We start from the raw sequence: 19,008 nt of genomic DNA on the forward strand, positions 1-19,008 counted from the left end.
ATTTAAGCCTCTGTATGTTACCCCTAAGTAATCTGTCTGCAAATATTATTTGCAACACTCTCACGTCTCATTCGAGTGAGCATTTCAGCAGACCGCTGACCTGAGCTGAGCAAACAGATTTTAGCTCTCTGTTAAATGTGAAACTTTTTAAGTACCTTATATCAAGATGGAGGAAATACTGATGTGTTTACATTAAAACAATGTTTTAATAAACAGCAGCATAAAATAATCAGTGTTTAATATAATCTCTGGCATGTGAAATACAAAAATGCACATTCTTAATTATAAAATAGCCTTTGTTATTACATTTTCATGCTTGCCTAATTGAAATGCCCATAATTAATAAATCAATCATCAAGTAATACAGTGATTAAACGCATGCAGTGAAAACAAAGAAAAATATTTGTATAAGGTAGTGGCTGAGTATCACCATAATATATTTCAAGAACATCTACATCAGGTTAAAAATAAAAAGAAACAGACCAAGACATAAAATGCAGAGATGTATTTTCACTTCTGCTGTACAAAATATTTTCACACTTCTGTGCAAAAAGATAAAAATAGTCATATTATACAACATTGTCAACTGAGCAAAAGAATGGCTTTGTTCTGTGTACAATAAAAATGCTATCCAGTACAAAAAAGTCTGTGAAAAACTGTAGTGTACACAGCACTTTTGTAACTCATTAAAGTGGTTTCAAATGAATAATCTAGATTGCTTATACCTGAATGATTTTTTAGTAATTATACAAATGTCGTATTTCTAAGTTGAAAGTTAACACTAATTCACATTATTAAAACTGATAGACAAAATTGCTACCAATGGATTTGCTGCCTGATGGAATGTGTTTCCCTTTTTTTAGGGTTACTGGAGCCATAGTCTCTGAAGTTACACATTGATCTGAAACAATAAATATTCCTGGGAAAACTGATTGTCATATATAAAATCATGGTTTGGAGCCTTTCCATTAAACAGTTGCATAGCAACAAAAGGAAATAAAATTTCCGCTTTAACTACCTATAAAGATCATGAAATGTTATCTTTGAATACGCTGACTCAGGTTCTGAAATTAAAACACTTTAATTTCATTTCCTTTAAGGCAATTGCTTAGAACTCCAGCCATCTTTAGCAGCCAATAGCAGATGATTTTTGTAGACTGCAAGTTGATAACTCAAGCTATGTGCTGTCATATAAATGACTTTTTTTGGTCTGAATCTGAACTCAGACTCCCAGCTTAATGAGAGATCAAAATCCTACCTGAAGTAATTCATCCAGCTCTCAGATCACATATTTGAAACATAATCCTTGACTGCAAAATTTACAAATATTTTAACTAGCTATTGGAACTGTAATTGCACACCCAGTAGATCTCTGAATATTTGCATCCCCTAAAAAAAGAGACAAATATTAAAATACGTTTTCAGTATAAAAAGGTTTCTGTGATTTAAATCACTTCAGGGGTTTAAAAAGCTGTGAAAAAAAGAAGGATAAAATGTTTTATTAAAAAAAAAAATCTCCTTTCTCCTTATTTGAATTGTTGGTGGCACTTAAAGAAATAACGCGTCCATTCACAAAGCTGAGTATTCATACCACAATGACCTTTGTCTGGTTGAGTCTGCCCATCCTGTTAAGCGGTTAAACTTCACAGAAGATACTTGCTGCAATGTCTGTTAAACAACCAGAAGAATCTTTAATAAAATATTTGAATATAAATCTTTTCTACGACTTTCTAGTTTGTATTGTAAATAGTTATATTTACATAGGCCTTGCTTATTTACAATTCAGCTGAAATCATAGAATCATTAGGTCCATGGATGCTGGAGTCTCCTAATAGGGAAGGCTGCTTTGAGTCAATTTTGTATGGTTTTTGTGTTTTGTTTCCAAACACTGTTATTCCGATTCCCCCTGGATGACTAGGAATTGACATATGAGATAGCAAAGGAATATTTGCTTCCTGGTTGGATCCTGAAGATGGCAAACTAGTGACGTGACCTGTGCTAGTCGATCCACTGGCACTGCTTGGAGAACGACTCTTTGGTGGAGGACAGTGCTGGATTACCCTGGGTGGACCTTGCGGTTGATAGTGGGCAGCTGGGAAAGCAGCATATCCTGGTGGAATCGGGTACCCATTGATCGGGATATATCGCTGGTTTTGGGGTATTGGGGGTCCGATGAACCCAGCAATTTGGCCTTGTGGTATACCTTGTGCTGGAAACATGTAGTTAGGGTACCGCGGATTACTGAGATTACTAACGGGACTTGCGCTGAGGGAAGTCGTTTGGGTGGTGGCATTCCCACCAGAGGGGGTAGTAGAACTAGTGTGACTTGAAAGACCCTCCCACGAGCGCAGCCTGGCATGGATTTCTTTAAATCGTGGCCTCCGGGATGGCAGATCATGCCAGCACTCTGTCATCAGGCTATACATTCTGGGAGGACAGTCTTCAGAGCATGGCAGCAGTTGTCTTTTCCTGATCATCTCTATGACTTCTTGATTACTAAATCCATAGTATGGTTGAAGTCCAAAACTGAATATTTCCCATAAAACTACTCCAAACGACCAAATATCTGAATCAGAAGAGAACTTGCCATACATAATTGCCTCTGGGGGCATCCAACGAATTGGCAAGAGAGACTTGTTTTGAACTCTGTAATAATCTGCTGAGTAGATTTCTCTTGAGAGTCCAAGGTCTGAAATTTTCACATGAAGTTGTTCTCCAATTAAAATGTTACGAGCAGCGAGATCCTTATGGACAAAAAAATGACTTGATAAGTACTCCATCCCGGCTGCAATCTGGACTGCAATATGCAGGAAATCCCCATGGTCCAGGCTGGATTTTACAGTCCCATCTTCATCACTGCTGCATCCAACATCTGAATGTGGTGATCGCATGATGAGAAACTCATGGAGGTCTCCTTGGTTCATGTACTCAAAAAGCATGCAGACAGGTTGTTCCTGGGTCACAACACCTAGGAGGCAAACAATATTAGGGTGATGGAGCTCCGCCATAAGAGATGCTTCTTGCTGGAACTCTGCCCACTGCTGGGGGTTGTTAAAGTCTTTCAGTGTCTTGATAGCCACAAGCTGAGCATGATCCATGCCTGGAAGGTAGAGATGTCCCTTGTAGATCTTGCCAAAAGCACATTCACCCAGTTCTTCCATGAAACGAACAGCAGACAGAGGCAACTCTTTAGCCTTACTCTGTTAAAGAAAGGACAACAAAAATGTCAGAAAACCAGAACTGAATACATATTTTTAAGTAAAAGATCTTTTTACACAGAGTGTCTGAAAGTCAAGCAGACCAACACAGGAACTTCTGGTCTGGACACCCATGTGGCAACAATCCTGCTCAGCCCTGTGAGATGTGGGCACTGGTGTGAGGGCATCAGTTGCAGGCCAGACACAGCCTGAGGCACACCAGTATCCCAGCAGTGGCAAAGCTCAGGCCTGAGTGTTGCCTCAGCTCTGTGCACCGTGCTCAAACCTGAATTCAGAATTACTTTCTACTCTCTACACAAGATCAGATAAAAGTAGCATTAAATTTAAATACATGCAGGAACCCTCAGCATTTCAGCAAAGGCATCTATATACTTGGGCATTTATGTACTTAAAATTGAATCCGACTAACCTAAGGAATCGAGTCAATTCTCATACTTTACCTAAGTACATGCTGAAGAGTTGTCTGGGTCTGGGCCTAATGTTTTAGCAGAAAACATTTTTTTAACTATGTTCTTGTAGCCAATTCCTCCTTTACTTTGTTATCAACTCTTCAATGAACAGTTGAGACTATTTCTGTTCACACTTGACTGAATGTTCAGTCCTGAAACATGCAGGACAGAGAAGGCTACAAAAATGAAATAGTGGTCAGGGAAGAAAGGCAAACTTTTTTAGAACACTGTTGTTATTCTGGGTGCGTATATTGACTCTTAGGCCATAAAGAACTTGTATTATTTGCAGACATTAACCTCCACATGTGCTTGTAACACCTAAATCCAAGTCCACTCATTTAGGGTCCCCAGTATAACGATAGGTAGTAATTCAAGGCTAATGAGTTTGGGATCTATGTTTGCGAATTAGTGTAAACATTAGCATTTGCATTCCTGAAATAATACAATGGCAGTTTTACAGTGGCAATACAGGAAAAAAACTGACATTTTAAAAAGTCATTAAAAACTGACAGTTTGGAATAAATGAATTCTAATCATATTGACCACTTACGACTTCTAGACAAATGCTGCATTAATAATAATAATAGTAATAATAATAATAATAAGCCATTTAAGCAGGCAGCCAGTAGACTGTACGGTGATGGCAGGAAATTAGCTATATTGTTGAGGAACAGATGGTTTATATTATACAGATCCTTTAGGCTAAAACTTGTTTAGGTCTGGCATATTGTAAATTATATTTTAGTAATGAAAGTGAAATGACCTCTGTCTGACCTGAGGCTGGGTTCGTCTGTTTGAACCAACATAGTGGAAAACTATGAAAGAAAATGAAGTCATAAAGTTTTGGCAGGAAGGGCTCATTTCAAGTTAAGCGGTTATAAATCTGCTTAGTTTTTGTTTGACAAGTATTTGTCATACATCGGTGTACAAAATGGAAAGAAGTGTAAAATACATATGAGGCAGCATGCCAAAGTAAACCGAGTACAAAGGCAGAGCAGTAAGAGTGAAGCCCACCGCCTCTATCTCTTTATCTGCTCCTTCCATTAGGTGAATGACAAGATGAGTTTAGTTTATTATATTTTTTGAAGGCAATTAAAGTCCCTTAAAACTGAAACAGGCTTTTGGATGAAATACTAACATTTTTATTTGTACAAGCAAACACACATCTACCTCAGTTGGAGCTTAAAGCCTAAGCGTGTTTTTACCCAAAGTTGACATTAATACTGCAACAAGTATTTTAAAATAGGATCCTACTTCCTTTCTCTTAAAATTTTGTTTGAAAGGCAATCAAAACACTTGCGACATGCAGGGCTGGGCTTCCCAGCAGGAAAATACAGAATTAGCATAAATAAGATGGAAAAAAATTTGCAGCATACATATTTAAACATAAACAGAAAACAGTGCAGTCTCTATTTGCAAACATTTGTGGGCAAGTCACTTTCCTATGTCCTGTGCATAGGGCACCAGTGCCTCAGCAGTCAAGGTGGAAAACATGACATTAAAACGATGCTGATATTCCCATTATCTCCAGTTTAGCCAGGATTGTATCCCAGGTATGTACTATAACAGGGACCAAGAAGCAAATCCAAATTTAACAAAACATTCCATAAAGGTTGGATGCAAGATGTAGTTCTGACATTTACATAATTAATTGGGGTTTGCGCAGTTATCAACATGTTGACACCCAGCTACTCTGAGTTGTACATGAAAGATGAAATTAAGAACTTCAAAGGAAAATCAAGACAAATTCACTGGGCCTGTGTGTAGAGAACTGAGGAGTTAAAATGTAACAACAGACCAAACTCCGTCTGAGCACTTTGACCAGACATCCCGCACACCAGTCCTGCTGGCATCATGACATCAACCCCAGCACCTCTAACACTATTTAAATCCCAGTATTAGCATTACGCTGCGTAAGAACATCGCTGTCTTCAGTCTTTATTACCAAAGGGCAAAAGCAGCCCTGTATTTTCCAGCACAGCTGCACAGTGGGTTTACTTTCATTGCTGACTTGAAAAAGACTTTCCCACTCCCTGTTAGCTGGTGGTCAGCTGGAATTTTCCTCTGTAACAACTTTCCGTGTCTGTCCCTGCTACACTGAGACTGTGGCTCCACAGACACATGGAGCAGCAGCCCTGAAAGAGCAACTACTGCCTGGACAGCACAGCTCCATCCATCCATCCCTGCTCCTTGTAGTGCACTCCCTGGGTACAGCTACTTAAGTCATTTTCCCTAGACTGCCACAGTTAACTCTTCATAACCTAATTCTACAAACTTGACATTTAAGAGCAAGCAACAGCTGCATCCCATAGTTGCGTTATTGAACCTAAGAAGAAAACTACTCCAGAACTTATTCAAAGATGGAGAACGCAGCTCCTGAAATAGAACGGTAATCTTTCCTGATGCCAAGTGATTAGCTCTGCTGAAAGAATACCTACAGGAGCAATATCTGAAGATCGGAGTTCACATTTCTGAAACTCAATAAAATCAGAACTTGCAATCATTTTCCTATGGCATTTTCTAACAAAAATAACAGCTGACTCAAAGGCATTCCTGACTGTTTCAGATACTACAGCCTACACAAGTTCTATCCCAATTACTTGTAGATATTGTGTTTCAATCTGAAACACTTCAAAAGAACAATCTCCATCAAGTTGCTGAAGAGAATTTGTAGGGAGTGAAAAACAAGGGAAATGCTCTTTCCAGGGCACTGTTTTGCCCATAGGTGGCAGAAGGCAGTTACAGCCCTGAAGTGAGTGATCCACACAGGCTGGCAAATTGGCTGCCCTGCCAATAAACATGGAGTTCAAGGTTAATCATGCTTAAATCGTAAATGATTTTAAAAAATGCTTCATGAACTTGGGGTTACAGTGAAGTGAAACAATACCAGCAACAAGATCCGCTACGCATCAGCTGTGCTGGCCAGAACTGCAGGCAGATTTTTGAGGCTCTGTTTGGGTAATTTCTCTTTTTAACTGAGAGAATGGGTAAGCCTGAAAAAGCAAGGAATAGATCCTTCTGAAGTGATTTCAGCTGAGTGAAAGATGACATATGACTACAGTAGACCCATGAAAAAACTCTCCTGAGAAAATGCTGAATCACATCTTTATCTGCACTGTTTTCCAACTGAAATGAGGCAAAGTAAGACATGCTTCAGTAATGGGTTGCCTTCCTTATGGCAAAAATGCTCCAGCTCCTATTTACCCAGATACGTGGACACAGGAATTTCTTGCACTGGTCTAGCACACAACTGATGAGAAAAGTCCTTACCAAAATCAGAATTAAAGGCACCGGTAGAAACTGCAAGATAGAAATCAGGTTAATATTTCAGCACTGAGTTGATCAAAGCATTTAAGTACCAGCCTTTACAGACAGCAAATGTCAAAGCAGAAGTGAGGGATTACCTTTGGTTTATAGGCGTTGAGCATTGACATCTCCACATTTTGTCCTCTTACGTGTTTCGGCTGTCTTTGAACGGGAGGGGAGGATGACTTCTGATTGTTGCGACAGATGCAGATAAAGAAGAAGAGCAAAGCAATGGCCAGAGGAATAGTAACACTTGGCACTAGGATATACAGGATTTCCATTTTGTTCTTTTCCTTGGAATCCTTGTAATCTGGTCCAGGAAAAAGAAAACAAAACAATGAATGAAGTATTCCACAGATACATCCCTGGGTCAACTATAAGTGTTAAGAAGAATAAACCATCCAAGTAATACTACTGCAATCCACCTTGAATGCAGTTTTATTTCCTTAATATTAAACGAACAATTAATTTTGCTGAGGAACATCTCTTTAAGAACACAGAACGGCCAGGAAAATTTCCCCGCAGCATGTCAGTTCATGCCTACTTATGGTCATGCAATAACTGGATACTGTGTGGTGGCTATTGCTCAGGATGAAATGAAGCAATGGTCTAATATAGGTCCACAAAAAAAGTTAATTTTTAAAATAGCTTATGGAAGAAAGAGTCCAGTGGGATTATGGACTCTTTATTTTACTATGTATATTAGGTTTCAGTGCCACGGTTTCCGTAATTCAACAAAAATCTGAGGAGCAGTTAAAAAGAGTAGTTTCATACCCCTACTTATTTCCAGTCAAGCATTGGCCAAAGCATTTGTGTGGCCACCCAGGGCACTGGAACAAACAACATGTGCAACTGAAAACTTATTTTCTAGTTAGTTTTAGGTGCAGGAGCAGGACAGTTAGGGACTTTAGAACAGAAGAAATGAAAAACACTTGGAAAATGGGAGGAAATGCACAGATATGGCAAGAAATAGAGAGAACAGTCTTGGTTTTTTATCCCGGAAAGTTAGGGGTTCAAAAGGTCTGAACACAGATAAAATCTGTAGCATAATCTTAAAAAAAAAGATCTTACGTACTGAGGACTTGGTCTTAATAGGATTAACAGGCTAAAGGGAAAACCCACCCCTCTACTTACTATATGCTAATAGTGTGGCATCTGAGCAGGGTGGCAAATGCTGGCACAAAGGGCACAGCAATGATAGCTGAAAGGAAATCTAGAGCATGGATAAAAAATAAGGATCCGGAAGAGGTTGGGAAGCCGGTTTATTTAACATAGTGTGAATGCTAGCTGCAATATTTACTTCCTCCACAAGCAGCTCTCTTCACAGCTAGGGAGTGAGTGATTAATTTTAGAAACAAGAAACCCTCTTCTACCAGGGCCCAGCAAGGCATAGCTGGGACATCAGACATTACCATCCCTCCAGGTGGCTCTGGTTTCCGCTTAGGAAAGGTGCGGTGGAAGGGGAGAGAGAGGCTTTGGGAAGGAGCTCACGTCCTCACGTTCACACAGCACCTGCTTGTGTTGACAAGGACATACCATCCAGCTGGACTGCTCTCAGCATGGGGACGCTTAAGCCTGCTTTGCTCTGGTACTTCCCAGGAGCATTCATAAAGTTTAGGTTATAGTTACGCACGGAATAACACACCAACTATATAGCACCACAGGAACTTTCAGGATCACCTTGAGCTGCAGGACCGATGGCCATAGGCTCGTTGTTACCGAGGGAGATGGCAGATGTCTGCAGCAGCATCAGGCTTAGCGCATTCTGGCAGAGTGGGGAATGTTTTATTATTTCTACAGGGTCATTTCAGTTTGTTTGTCTGTGTTTTCCAGGCTGAATTTGTACAAGTGCTTAGCAGCCCACACAGATATCTTTTATGCATTTAATTAGACATGAACTTGATCTGAAGCTTGGCCTTGACTCAAATTGTGACAGAGGCAAAGTTCAAATGATTCTGGATGTCACTTTGCATAACCCCTCTTACAGGCCTGCATTGTCCTGCTCCCTCCCCCCCCCAACTCCTTTTTGACCACTCTTTTTAGATTAAGTCATGCCATCTGGTCTTTAATTGAGAGGAGAGAGAGTCCAAATATACCTATGGCCTTTGGGAAATAAGAGAGGACTAAAGCATTGTCCTTGTCACAGTCTCCCTATGCCCAGCAGAAGGGCAGTGTGTGCTTTTGCCCTGTTCTTAGCCAATGTCCAGCTCTACAGTGTGGACCCACTGTACATTTCCTTCATGAACTGCCGCCCTCTAGCACGGCCATGCAATCCTTTCTCCTTCAAAACCTTCTTTTGTTTGTCTTTGCTAAGCCTTATGCTCAAATTGCTCCATATTTCACATCTTCCTATATTCAGGTTGACAAATTTTTATTAAATGAATCTGTTGCAGCTTGTAAGACAACTGAAAGATACAGTTGAAGAAAGAAAAAGAAAGCATCAACACAAGGCAGATGGAGACCTGGGCACTAGTTCATCACCTGAACTATTCCAGTCAAAGGGAATTATTATTCTTATTAAGTAGCAGCCCCTGCCATGAAGCCTCATTAGGTTAATAGGTTTCTTGGGAGCCATGCTAATTAAATCCATTTCCCATTTAGGCATGTCCTGGTGAGGCAGAAGGCACAATACTCATTAAAATGTGCCTGAAATGGCTCTTTCAGCCAGTGCAAAATGAGTAGAATGCAAGTCTCACATGGTATTTTGGTTTTAGTGTGCAGATTAGCGCTTAACAATTAGATTACTACTCACCTGATACAGCTCTATTTGTCTGTATTTAGAATAATAATGAATATAACCCAGCTCTACAGTGAGTACCATTTAAGGCAGTGCTAAGAGGTAATTAAAACCCTTGTCAGGAATTCTTCTAGCCAGCCAACCTATCTCATTTATTATCTAGTAGAGTGTTCAAATCAGAGACTTTTCCAACACGTCTGAATGCATCCTGTGTTCAGTTATTTCAGATCAAAAGATTGAGCCAGTCCTGGGATCTCAGAGCCCATCTAGAGGGGGCCTGGCAAGCAGCTCCCCCATCAACTCTTAATTACCCAATTATCCATAAGTTGTGGAACACAAAATGCACATGGCTGAAAGGTCATACAGCGACAGTGCACTGGAGTACAGAAGGCTTAACAGCATCGCTGGTGGTTGACATGCTGAGCTCCCTGAGCCTGCCCAAACCCTCTGGAGCTCAGCTACATCTCCTCACTCCGATAAGCCCAGGCATCTGCCTGAAGCCATGCTGCTCCCAGGGTGGAGAGCCAAGAGCAGACAGTACGCCAAGAGAAGTTCTGTTGTCTGCTACTTATATCCAGTTTTTTACTGAAGGGCTGAAAAAGATCTTTGGAATAGTTTATATAGATTGAACTATTCTTGCATCTACTGCATCTAATTAGCAAAGAAAATAACTGAAGTCAAACACACCAAAATAATATCAAAATAGATATGGACTCTAAAAAGCACATATGAACATCAGAGAGGGTTTGAGATGCGCATGATATAGCCCAGACTGTCTGCCTTTCCCCTGATCTACTCTTTCAGTAAGAACATAATTTAGATTCCATTTTGGCATCGATTCCCATCTTTCCATTAATTGAAAAAGACTTTGGAGCAGGCTCAGAACATGTCTCACTGCAGGAATGTTCATAACCATAACCAGAAATAATTTAATTTAGTTTTGGCTATCGAACAGTAACATCAAAAGGTATCTCCTTTCCAAGGGGAAAGGTAATGTTACTGTGACGACTGGTACACAACCTAAGACTTTGTGTGAAACTTTGTACCATGAATTTCCAGAACATTTCTGGGTGCATTTCTAGCATGTCCATGCAAATAGCTGTATTTTTTTCTTGGCATGTTATCAATATTGCTATTTCTAAATGCAGATAAAACAATTGTGAACCATTTGTTCGGGTCTTCCATCTCTTTCCCCCAGAAAGAAAAGCCCAATAAAGCGAGGGCTGAATCTCCATTTTTATTCATTTTGAAAAACTAAAATGTAGCCAGGGCAGTTCTGTGAACAAAAACTTAAACTACAACTAAGAGGATCTGGCAAGGTCATCTCTAGTTTTTAAACAGGGCCTGAGCTCTGTTAAGCTAGGTTTCCATTTATTAAAATGATTTTTAATAAGCCAAGTGAAATGGAGAACGTTTTACCACCGCTTTGTGAATCAGTGTCAACAGTGCAACTTCTGTGATCTGATTTAATTCTGTCTAAGGAGTTGTATTGATCATAACAGTAACCTGGGAAACTAGGGACACTTGGGCTGGCACTGTGCTGCTGCTTCACCACCTTCTGGTGAGTGCTCAGGTGTTCCCTAAGTAAAATATTTTCATGTCACTACTTTGCCAGCTGCAGGGGCAGTAAGTGCTCAAAGCTCTCCTTTCGGTGGAGATGCTGTGGCTTTAGCTTCAAACACTGTAGTTAGCTTTTCCTACAGATCTCTTTTCAGGGATTCAAAAAAGACACAGCTCCCCCGAGCTCCTGTTTTGCAGGACAGCTGTACAGATGTGACAAAACTGTTCCCCTTTTTGTTCCAAAACAAAATTGTAAAAAAGGTCAGTAATTACCACACACTGGGACGTCACAAAGCTCGGACTTAAAGTTCTCATCTAAGGTGAAGCACCACGGGGCGTCTTTCTGGTTCCCCGGGTTGCGGCAGTAGGAATGGCCCCCATTGAGCTCGGGGTACCTGATGGCCGTGAAGGTGTGGGTGTGGGGGTACTGTGAGTTCCACGGCTGGCATTGCCGCCCCGACCTGGTCACGCTCACTGTCCCCCGATAATCTACTCCTGTGCTGTTGTAGCATTTGTGATCTGAAAAAAAAAACATAAAAATCCAAAGCAATAGTTGGTGGCAGCAAGGCAGAGGGCCACAGCACCTGGGGGCAGTGAGCTGGCCAGAGCGTGCACTGCCAGCATCCCCCAGCATGCTGCTGCTGGCCTGCAGCCGGGAAACCCTGTTTGGGAGCACGGGCTCCCAATTTGCTGTGGCTGTAACGCAGGGCCTGCTTTGCATTCACATTCCTGGGAGGATTTAAAGCTTATGCTTCTGTAATGAAAACAGCTTATGCCAAGCGTTTTTAATATAAGATACACAAAAGAAGTAAAAACTACAGTGGGAACCTGAATTGCAGCCACTATTTTCATATGAAGGTGGAGAATTTGTGGGAGCCATGTTCTATATTTGCCTGTTCAGATGTGTAAGGATTGTAAACAGGCTACAGCCCAGACTGATCAAAGAGTGAGCTCAGGCTGTATCAGGCAGAGACTGCCATGGACCTGGCCCTTACAAATGCTTCTTCTAACAAGCACCCCTACACTACACCCATGGTCTCGCTGGAGCTCACTGGGCTGCTGCGGAAGGCCAGGGAGGCTCAAGCTACCAATGTTCCTCAGTATTCAAATGCTTACACTGTCTTTGTTTCCTGCTTCATATCAATTAGAAAAGACCTGAAGCCAATAAACAGCATTTAGTGTGACCCCATAAGCAGCAAAAGGACGAAATGAAAAAGTATTTCTGAATTTCTGCTCACTTTGGACTAGTCAGGGGGAAAGCGCAGGAGTGGGGTGATTGGAGAGCATGGTGTTTGTGAGACTGCAAAGTCCAGCACTAGCTCCAACTTTGATGCACAAGCTCTTACAGCCAACCTTTTCACAGCAGTATTTTTTCCATGGAAGCACTTACTTTTATTTATGGGATCTGCCATAGGAATCCCAATCCGGATACAATTGACAGCTTCAGGGCTATCTGGCTGGGGAAGATCTTCGCAGTTGGGCAGCTTTAATCTCATCAGAATCATGGGATTAGATCTTGCAAAAATATACTCTGTCTGACATAGGACATTTTCCAGAATTTCACATTCATCACGGCACAGGTCTCGTGGCTTGGGAGCTGATGAAGTCTCATCGCAGTAGGGGAAGGCATAATGACATAGTGAAGGAATAGCAAACTGGGAGCATTTATCCGACAAATGGCTGGAAGTGCCAATCATGGTGAAGGCAGCTGTAAAATATACAAAAGGATTTTACTTAACCCGGTGGGAATTTTACTCCTGTGCTCTTGCCTTCCCAGTATAACCCTTGCTTCCCATTGCGACTATTATTTTCAGATGTTCAGGTGATGAACGGGCCTTTTAGAAATGCAGAGCACTAATTACATTAAAAGTTATTAACAATGCTGATTTTGCTGACAGAGAAAATACACCTGGTTTTCAACAGGGGATTAATGTTAAGTGTGTTACCAAATCCCCAAACCTAATTATAGTTTTTTTAGTACAAATAATTTATAATGGTTTACAAAGCCATGTAATACTTGGATGCCTTTTATCCAACAGGTAAAGATCAAAGTCCCTGTGGGATGACAGTATGAGTACCTTTGTGGAAGCTTTCAGAATATTCTAAACGACTTTTCCAACAAAATGGCATAAGATTATGAACTGCTGGCCATATAGAAATCACCAGCCTTTCCTGTGAGCAAAGCATGACTTTTTTGCAATGCTGACAGTATTCACAAAACGGAAGAACACTCTAGGGGGAAGAGAAATTTGGAATATTCTGACAGCAAGTGCAATTCTGAATATACACCACGTGATTACTGGCTAGATCTGGGCTAGGTTCATGTATATATAAAACCAGAGAAGTATCATGACATTTATGAGGCCCCAACTTAAAATCAGCACCTTCATCAGCACAGCATATCCCACAGAAACAATGAAAAACGGTCTTTACTAAATCTAAATCTATATGGGAAATACTACCTGCTGAATTATCTATGCAGCGTCTTCCAGCACCTATGGCACTCCTAAACAATCTCCATCACATAATAATAAACTAAATCTGGTCTCCCTTAATTTTTAAAATCCACTTGGGTAACAGCAGCACAGGGTAGCCTGGCTGTAGATACCCAGCCCATTCTGCTTGGAAAATAATTTTTTAGTTTCTTTTTGGGGAGCTGGATCAGCAGGGACATGGAGGCTGCTCAGATCATAACTCTTCAGATGACTCCCTGCACAATGCAGGAGTCCCGGGTGAGCTTTGTGGTGGGAAGCTCACAGCAAGAGAGGATAAAAAGCAAATAAAACCAGGATTGCAGTTTATAAGACTCTTGTAGCTTTTTGGGAGAAGACAGCTTCGTGGGAAAGAAACGAGCAAATTTTTTACCCACCTGTAATCTGATTTTCTATTTCACCTTGCATATGCAAAGACTCCATATAAATAGTTCGATTTCCAATAAATCGTGCACAAGCAATCCCCCTGTAGGGCTGGCAAAACCCGTCCTCTTCATACTCGTCACTGAAATCAATCATAAACACAAAAGAATGAAACATTTCACATGAGATTTTGCAACAAAATGGCACTACAGGGAGCTGGCACTTGTATTATTAGAGGCTGATGCGAGGGGCTTACTGTGTTTGTCTTGCACTCTGCGATTCGTTCTGGGTGACGCTCACCCAGTGCAGGAGCCCACATGCGCCTTCCCCTCCATTAAGAGCCTGTGATAAGGGATTATATGGTCTTTAGGTAGTGTGGGGAGCATGGCATCGGCTTTGTGCCCTGGGTGATTTTAACCTTAATGGATTCACACACTGCTGCAGGTAGCCTGCATTTTCTCACAAACGAGCCCGAAGTGGATATAAGAATTACATCCTTATATTCAACGAGGTCTTGAACAGTTATTTATTAGAAAAATTTGAGCTGCCTGGTAAAAACAAGTAGTGATAGTCAGGTTAGACAGAATATGTGTTAATGTTGTATGCAATAAATGCTTTTTGCGTGAGGGAGGAGGCGGTATTTGGGGATATATGCAGCCTTGATTAGAAGACATAGACTGCCTGGAAAAAAATATTTATGTTTATTTATAGTGGCTAACATGCTGTTTTCTACTTTTGAACCAAATTTGTACATAATATTGATAAACAGAGCAGGAAGAATCATGCTAGCCGAGACAGAATTTCAAGTGTACACGGAAAATCAAACCACTCCCAGCACAGATACCCTTGAAATAGGAAATGTTTGTTCAGTCCTATGTGAGTGTGGTAACACTTACTGCTAAAGCAGAACCAAAGTGAAGACGGGAGTTAAATAGACAGATTTCTTTCATTAGGTGCTTTTTTATGCAATATAGGAGACATTTAATACATAAATCCAGATGTGAAATTATTTGCCAATATTCTTCAAACAAAGCAAAGAAAGGAAATTACTTTACTAAACCTCTGAAGACCAGACCAGTCACTGCTTATTTTAGACAGATAATCAACAGCTAAGTGCTGGCACACAACAAATCGTGTTATGAATGTTTTGAGGAGGGGTTTGCATACGTGATCCCTGAAACATGCTCCCAACTGCATAAAAAGTTGGGACTTTTCCAGTGACTTTCTTGCTACAAGGATCCAGTTGAGATATTTGGGAGCCATTTTCAGAAAAGGCAGGAACGGAGGCTTTGCGGAGGCCCTGGCAAATCCACATGCCTAATGAAAATTTGCTAATCATTTCTTTGTTAGTTATGCCAACACCCACCCCAGACAGCTACTACACGGCTCTCAAAATAGGAAAAATGATAGCGGAATATCGTAAGTACGATCACAGCTAGGTAGGCAACAGGTTACCTTCTTTGTGTGCCTTTTTTTTTTTTCCCTTGCAGAATTCATCCTCCCCCAGATGCTGAAAGCCTAACAGTGGAATCAGACTGTGCCATTAATAGGGAAAAATCAGAGCTTTTTAAATCAACTCTGCCATTAAGTTTAACAAAAGACACTTTCATCCCCTCCTGAAGACCTTGGCTGTGAGAGCTTGGAAATGCAAATTACATTTAGCCTCTTTGAAGTCACCCTTTCATTGTGTGCATGGCTTAGAGCAAGCAGCCAGCCTCCAGCCGGGCTCCCCAGCCTCTGTCACAGCCACCAGGGCGAGCTAATGGGATTAGCGGGAAGAAGTGCTAGGATCGCCTTCCACGACACCCCAAACGTCTCCCGGCACTCCTCAGCTGCCAACTCCCCAGCACTGTCCCAGGAGTCACACAGCGTTTACAGGGAGAAGCCAGACACCATGAATTAACTGCTGTAATTTATGACTGTGAAGACGGGGAGTGGGAAAGAGGGATGGCAGAGATGGAGACCTCTTTCCACAGACATCTCACATCAATTAAGAAATCGAGGGGAAAGGGTCCAGGCTTCATTGGATAATGGTCCCAAGATGTTCTGAAAACTGAATTGCAAAAGCACAACCTTTAAACTACCAATTAAACTCTTCATTAACTAGAGCAATGGTAGGGTGAGATGTCTGAGATAATGGGTAGTGCCCAGCCAAAACAGATACCGTCAGATGTAAATGGAGACATACAACCACTTCCATGTGTTTCTGCATGGAGTCAGCTCTGGTGAAAGCATTTTTATTCTGTTGGTTCTTGATGAGAAGACAAAACAGCTGACACCTGAGACAAAAAACCACAATAGCTACTGCATGCACTGGAGGTCAATCTTCCAACTGATAAATTCCCCAATGGGATATAATTTATTATTCATTGATTATTTATTATGGAATTTAATTCAGGGACTGCACCTAACAGCAGTGGCTTATGAAGGCCATCAAGTATTGCAGTTTAAGCACACAACTAGATAGACAGGACAAAACCAGGAGGAATGCAGTTACCATATGAACAAAGCAAACACACCTCACTCTTACGCTCACCTTTGAACAAAAGAAGATTCTGCAATAACTGTGCACAGCAAGAACTGTGAGTCAGCAGGGACACCAGTTTACTTGGATGGAAATGCCCAGACGAGAAGGGTTTTGGAGATAATCTCAGAAGGTGAAGATTATAGTAGAGAGGAGAGCCTGGATCCCACCACCTCTGCCCCAGGGTTGCATGCCAGCCTCGAATTCACAGAGGTAAACCATGAGATTAGTAGCACAAATGGAGCAGGGCTGCTTTAAATTGTTTTGGAAATCGGCTCCATAATGGGGCAGGAGGAGGAGACAGGTGATGCTCAAAGATATGGTTTAGTAGTGGACAGGTACAGTTGGACTTGATGATCTTAAAGATCTTTTCCAACTGAAGATTCTATGATTCTAGGAGCATCAGAGTATGACAGAAGGACCCCTGAGACATGAGAGGATACAGTCCCCTGGTCTCTGTTCCCAGAGCTGCTCTGCTAGGACGTGGTGATAAAGAAGGGAAGTACTGGGCTGTGAGGTTTATCTATTGCTCCTACCAGCTATCAGGAGCTCAAAATAGCAGCTCCCACAACAGGAGTCCTGATCACAGGCTGGTAACACACCATTATTAGCACATGCTTGTCAATGGACAAGTGGCCACATCTCACTCGCTGGCCCCATTTCTGTATCATCCTTCAGCTATTCAGGGTCACATGAAATCCCCTCTTGTCTTGCACCTCTTCATGATGCCTCTCTCCCTTCCTCACTCCTGCAACTCTTTTCGATGAGAAGGCTAAGGATGAAAATACTTACATCTAGTATCTAGGTCCTCCTTGGGCATTCCTTCATTCCTCAATGGGCAACTGAAGATGTACCCAGCAATATTCAGGGCAGCCATGGAGACAACACTGCCTCCAATGCAGCTGCAGCTCTGCCAGACACTCCCTGAGCTGCTGCTTCCCCGACTGCAGCATTTTTGAAGGGCAGCCACCAGCTCTCCATCTAAGACCATGTCCCACTGAATAGATTGCTGCCAAGTGTGAACATCCTCTGTTCACCAGACATTTCATCCAAAACTGGAGCCACAGCCTGACACAGAGCGCACAATAGCATGCAGAGCTCCTACACAGCTTAAACACATTCCCCACCTCCTGCTGCCAACTGGCAGCCGCTTCGGTGGCTGGCTTTAAAATGCAGGTATCAGTTTCTTGGGATCAAGGCTGAGATCACCGATTCCTTTTACATAGTTCATTTTGCATACCTCACATACTTTTTGTAAATGAATCACAGCATCACTGCTCAAATGTGTATCTGCTTTATGGTCCTGATGTGATTCTATTCACAGCAAAAGGATGGGTCCCTTCAGCTTCAACAGGAGGTAAATCAGTCCTGATTCAACAATGAATGTGTTAAAATTTACCAGCAGCTTAAATCCTGATGAAATGGAAGTCAATCTAAGCCCTAGGCATTGTTGATTGGGAATGAATTTAATCACTTGTAGAAATTCTGCACTGAACTAAAGAGGCAAGCAGTCAGCAGGTGAAAACCACAGAAGCCAGCTTGCAGGAACAACTTCAATGAAAATCGCACAACAGCTCAGCCACCCTCCCAGCGCCAGATCTCAGTGTCTGGGTGCTGCCGCATGCCTTACTCCTGCTTCTTCTGCGTGCACCCCGCAAAACACCGGTGACTACACAGTCAGTGAAGACTACACAGGAAAATGGAAAGCACTGGATTTTAATGACAGACAGATGATATGGCACTGTAGCGTTTTAAGAATATTTCTTTTCAGATTTGGTTTCCATTCTGTTACTGTTTGGGTCTTTAAATATTTCTAGCATAGATGTTTATCTTGGAGCTTTCCCGATACTTTTAGATCCCATTGCAGTTCCCTCTCTGTGACAATATTTCCAGCTTCACGTAATAACAGTACTATGGATTAAAAGTAGACTATATTCAGGTGTCTTTGAGCATCTGATCACACTAAGTTTACTGAAGTCTGAGTAAGAGCTTTGAGTGGCATCCATACCAATTCAGTAACATAATCTGGCCTAACCTAGAGCCTGCATCAATGTGGGATACTCTGGATCTCCATGCAGCCCAACTTGACCAGCATCTTTCTTTCTATGGATTATAGAAGGAGGCTGCATAGAAAGATCAGCACCATAATAAGGTACTTCATATCTCTCTGGTACATCCGAATAAGACTAAGGGCCTGTATGAGTAAAATGACCCTGTAATTCACATATAGTTTAAGAGGGCAGATGTTTCAACAAGGGTCACCTAGACAGAGCCAGAAGGGGAGATCAAGTCACAGCACACAAAAAAATTTGCAAAAAAAATGACAAAGAATTCACCGTCATTGCTTGGGTTCATTTTC

At 41.6% G+C, this 19,008-nt stretch overlaps 1 protein-coding gene across 6 annotated transcripts in view; it reads right to left on the reverse strand.

Annotated features, from left to right (window-relative positions):
- Positions 1-221: 221 nt before the first annotated feature.
- ROR1 (receptor tyrosine kinase like orphan receptor 1) overlaps positions 222-19,008 on the reverse strand; it is a 171,127-nt gene continuing 152,340 nt past the window's right edge. For 5 of the 6 annotated variants that reach the window (XM_054073429.1, XM_054073433.1, XM_054073430.1 and 2 more), the window contains 5 exons: positions 14,140-14,267; positions 12,661-12,978; positions 11,544-11,789; positions 7,072-7,283; positions 222-3,200 (listed from right to left, as the gene is read on the reverse strand). In XM_054073429.1, the coding sequence (XP_053929404.1) occupies positions 1,776-3,200; positions 7,072-7,283; positions 11,544-11,789; positions 12,661-12,978; positions 14,140-14,267 (2,329 nt within the window). In that variant the 3' untranslated portion in view covers positions 222-1,775. The remainder of the gene's footprint in view (positions 3,201-7,071; positions 7,284-11,543; positions 11,790-12,660; positions 12,979-14,139; positions 14,268-19,008) is intronic. The other variant, XM_054073434.1, reaches the window with a different exon arrangement.

Source organism: Cuculus canorus, chromosome 8 (assembly GCF_017976375.1).
Source record: "Cuculus canorus isolate bCucCan1 chromosome 8, bCucCan1.pri, whole genome shotgun sequence".
In the NCBI taxonomy this organism is placed as follows: Eukaryota; Metazoa; Chordata; class Aves; order Cuculiformes; family Cuculidae; genus Cuculus; species Cuculus canorus.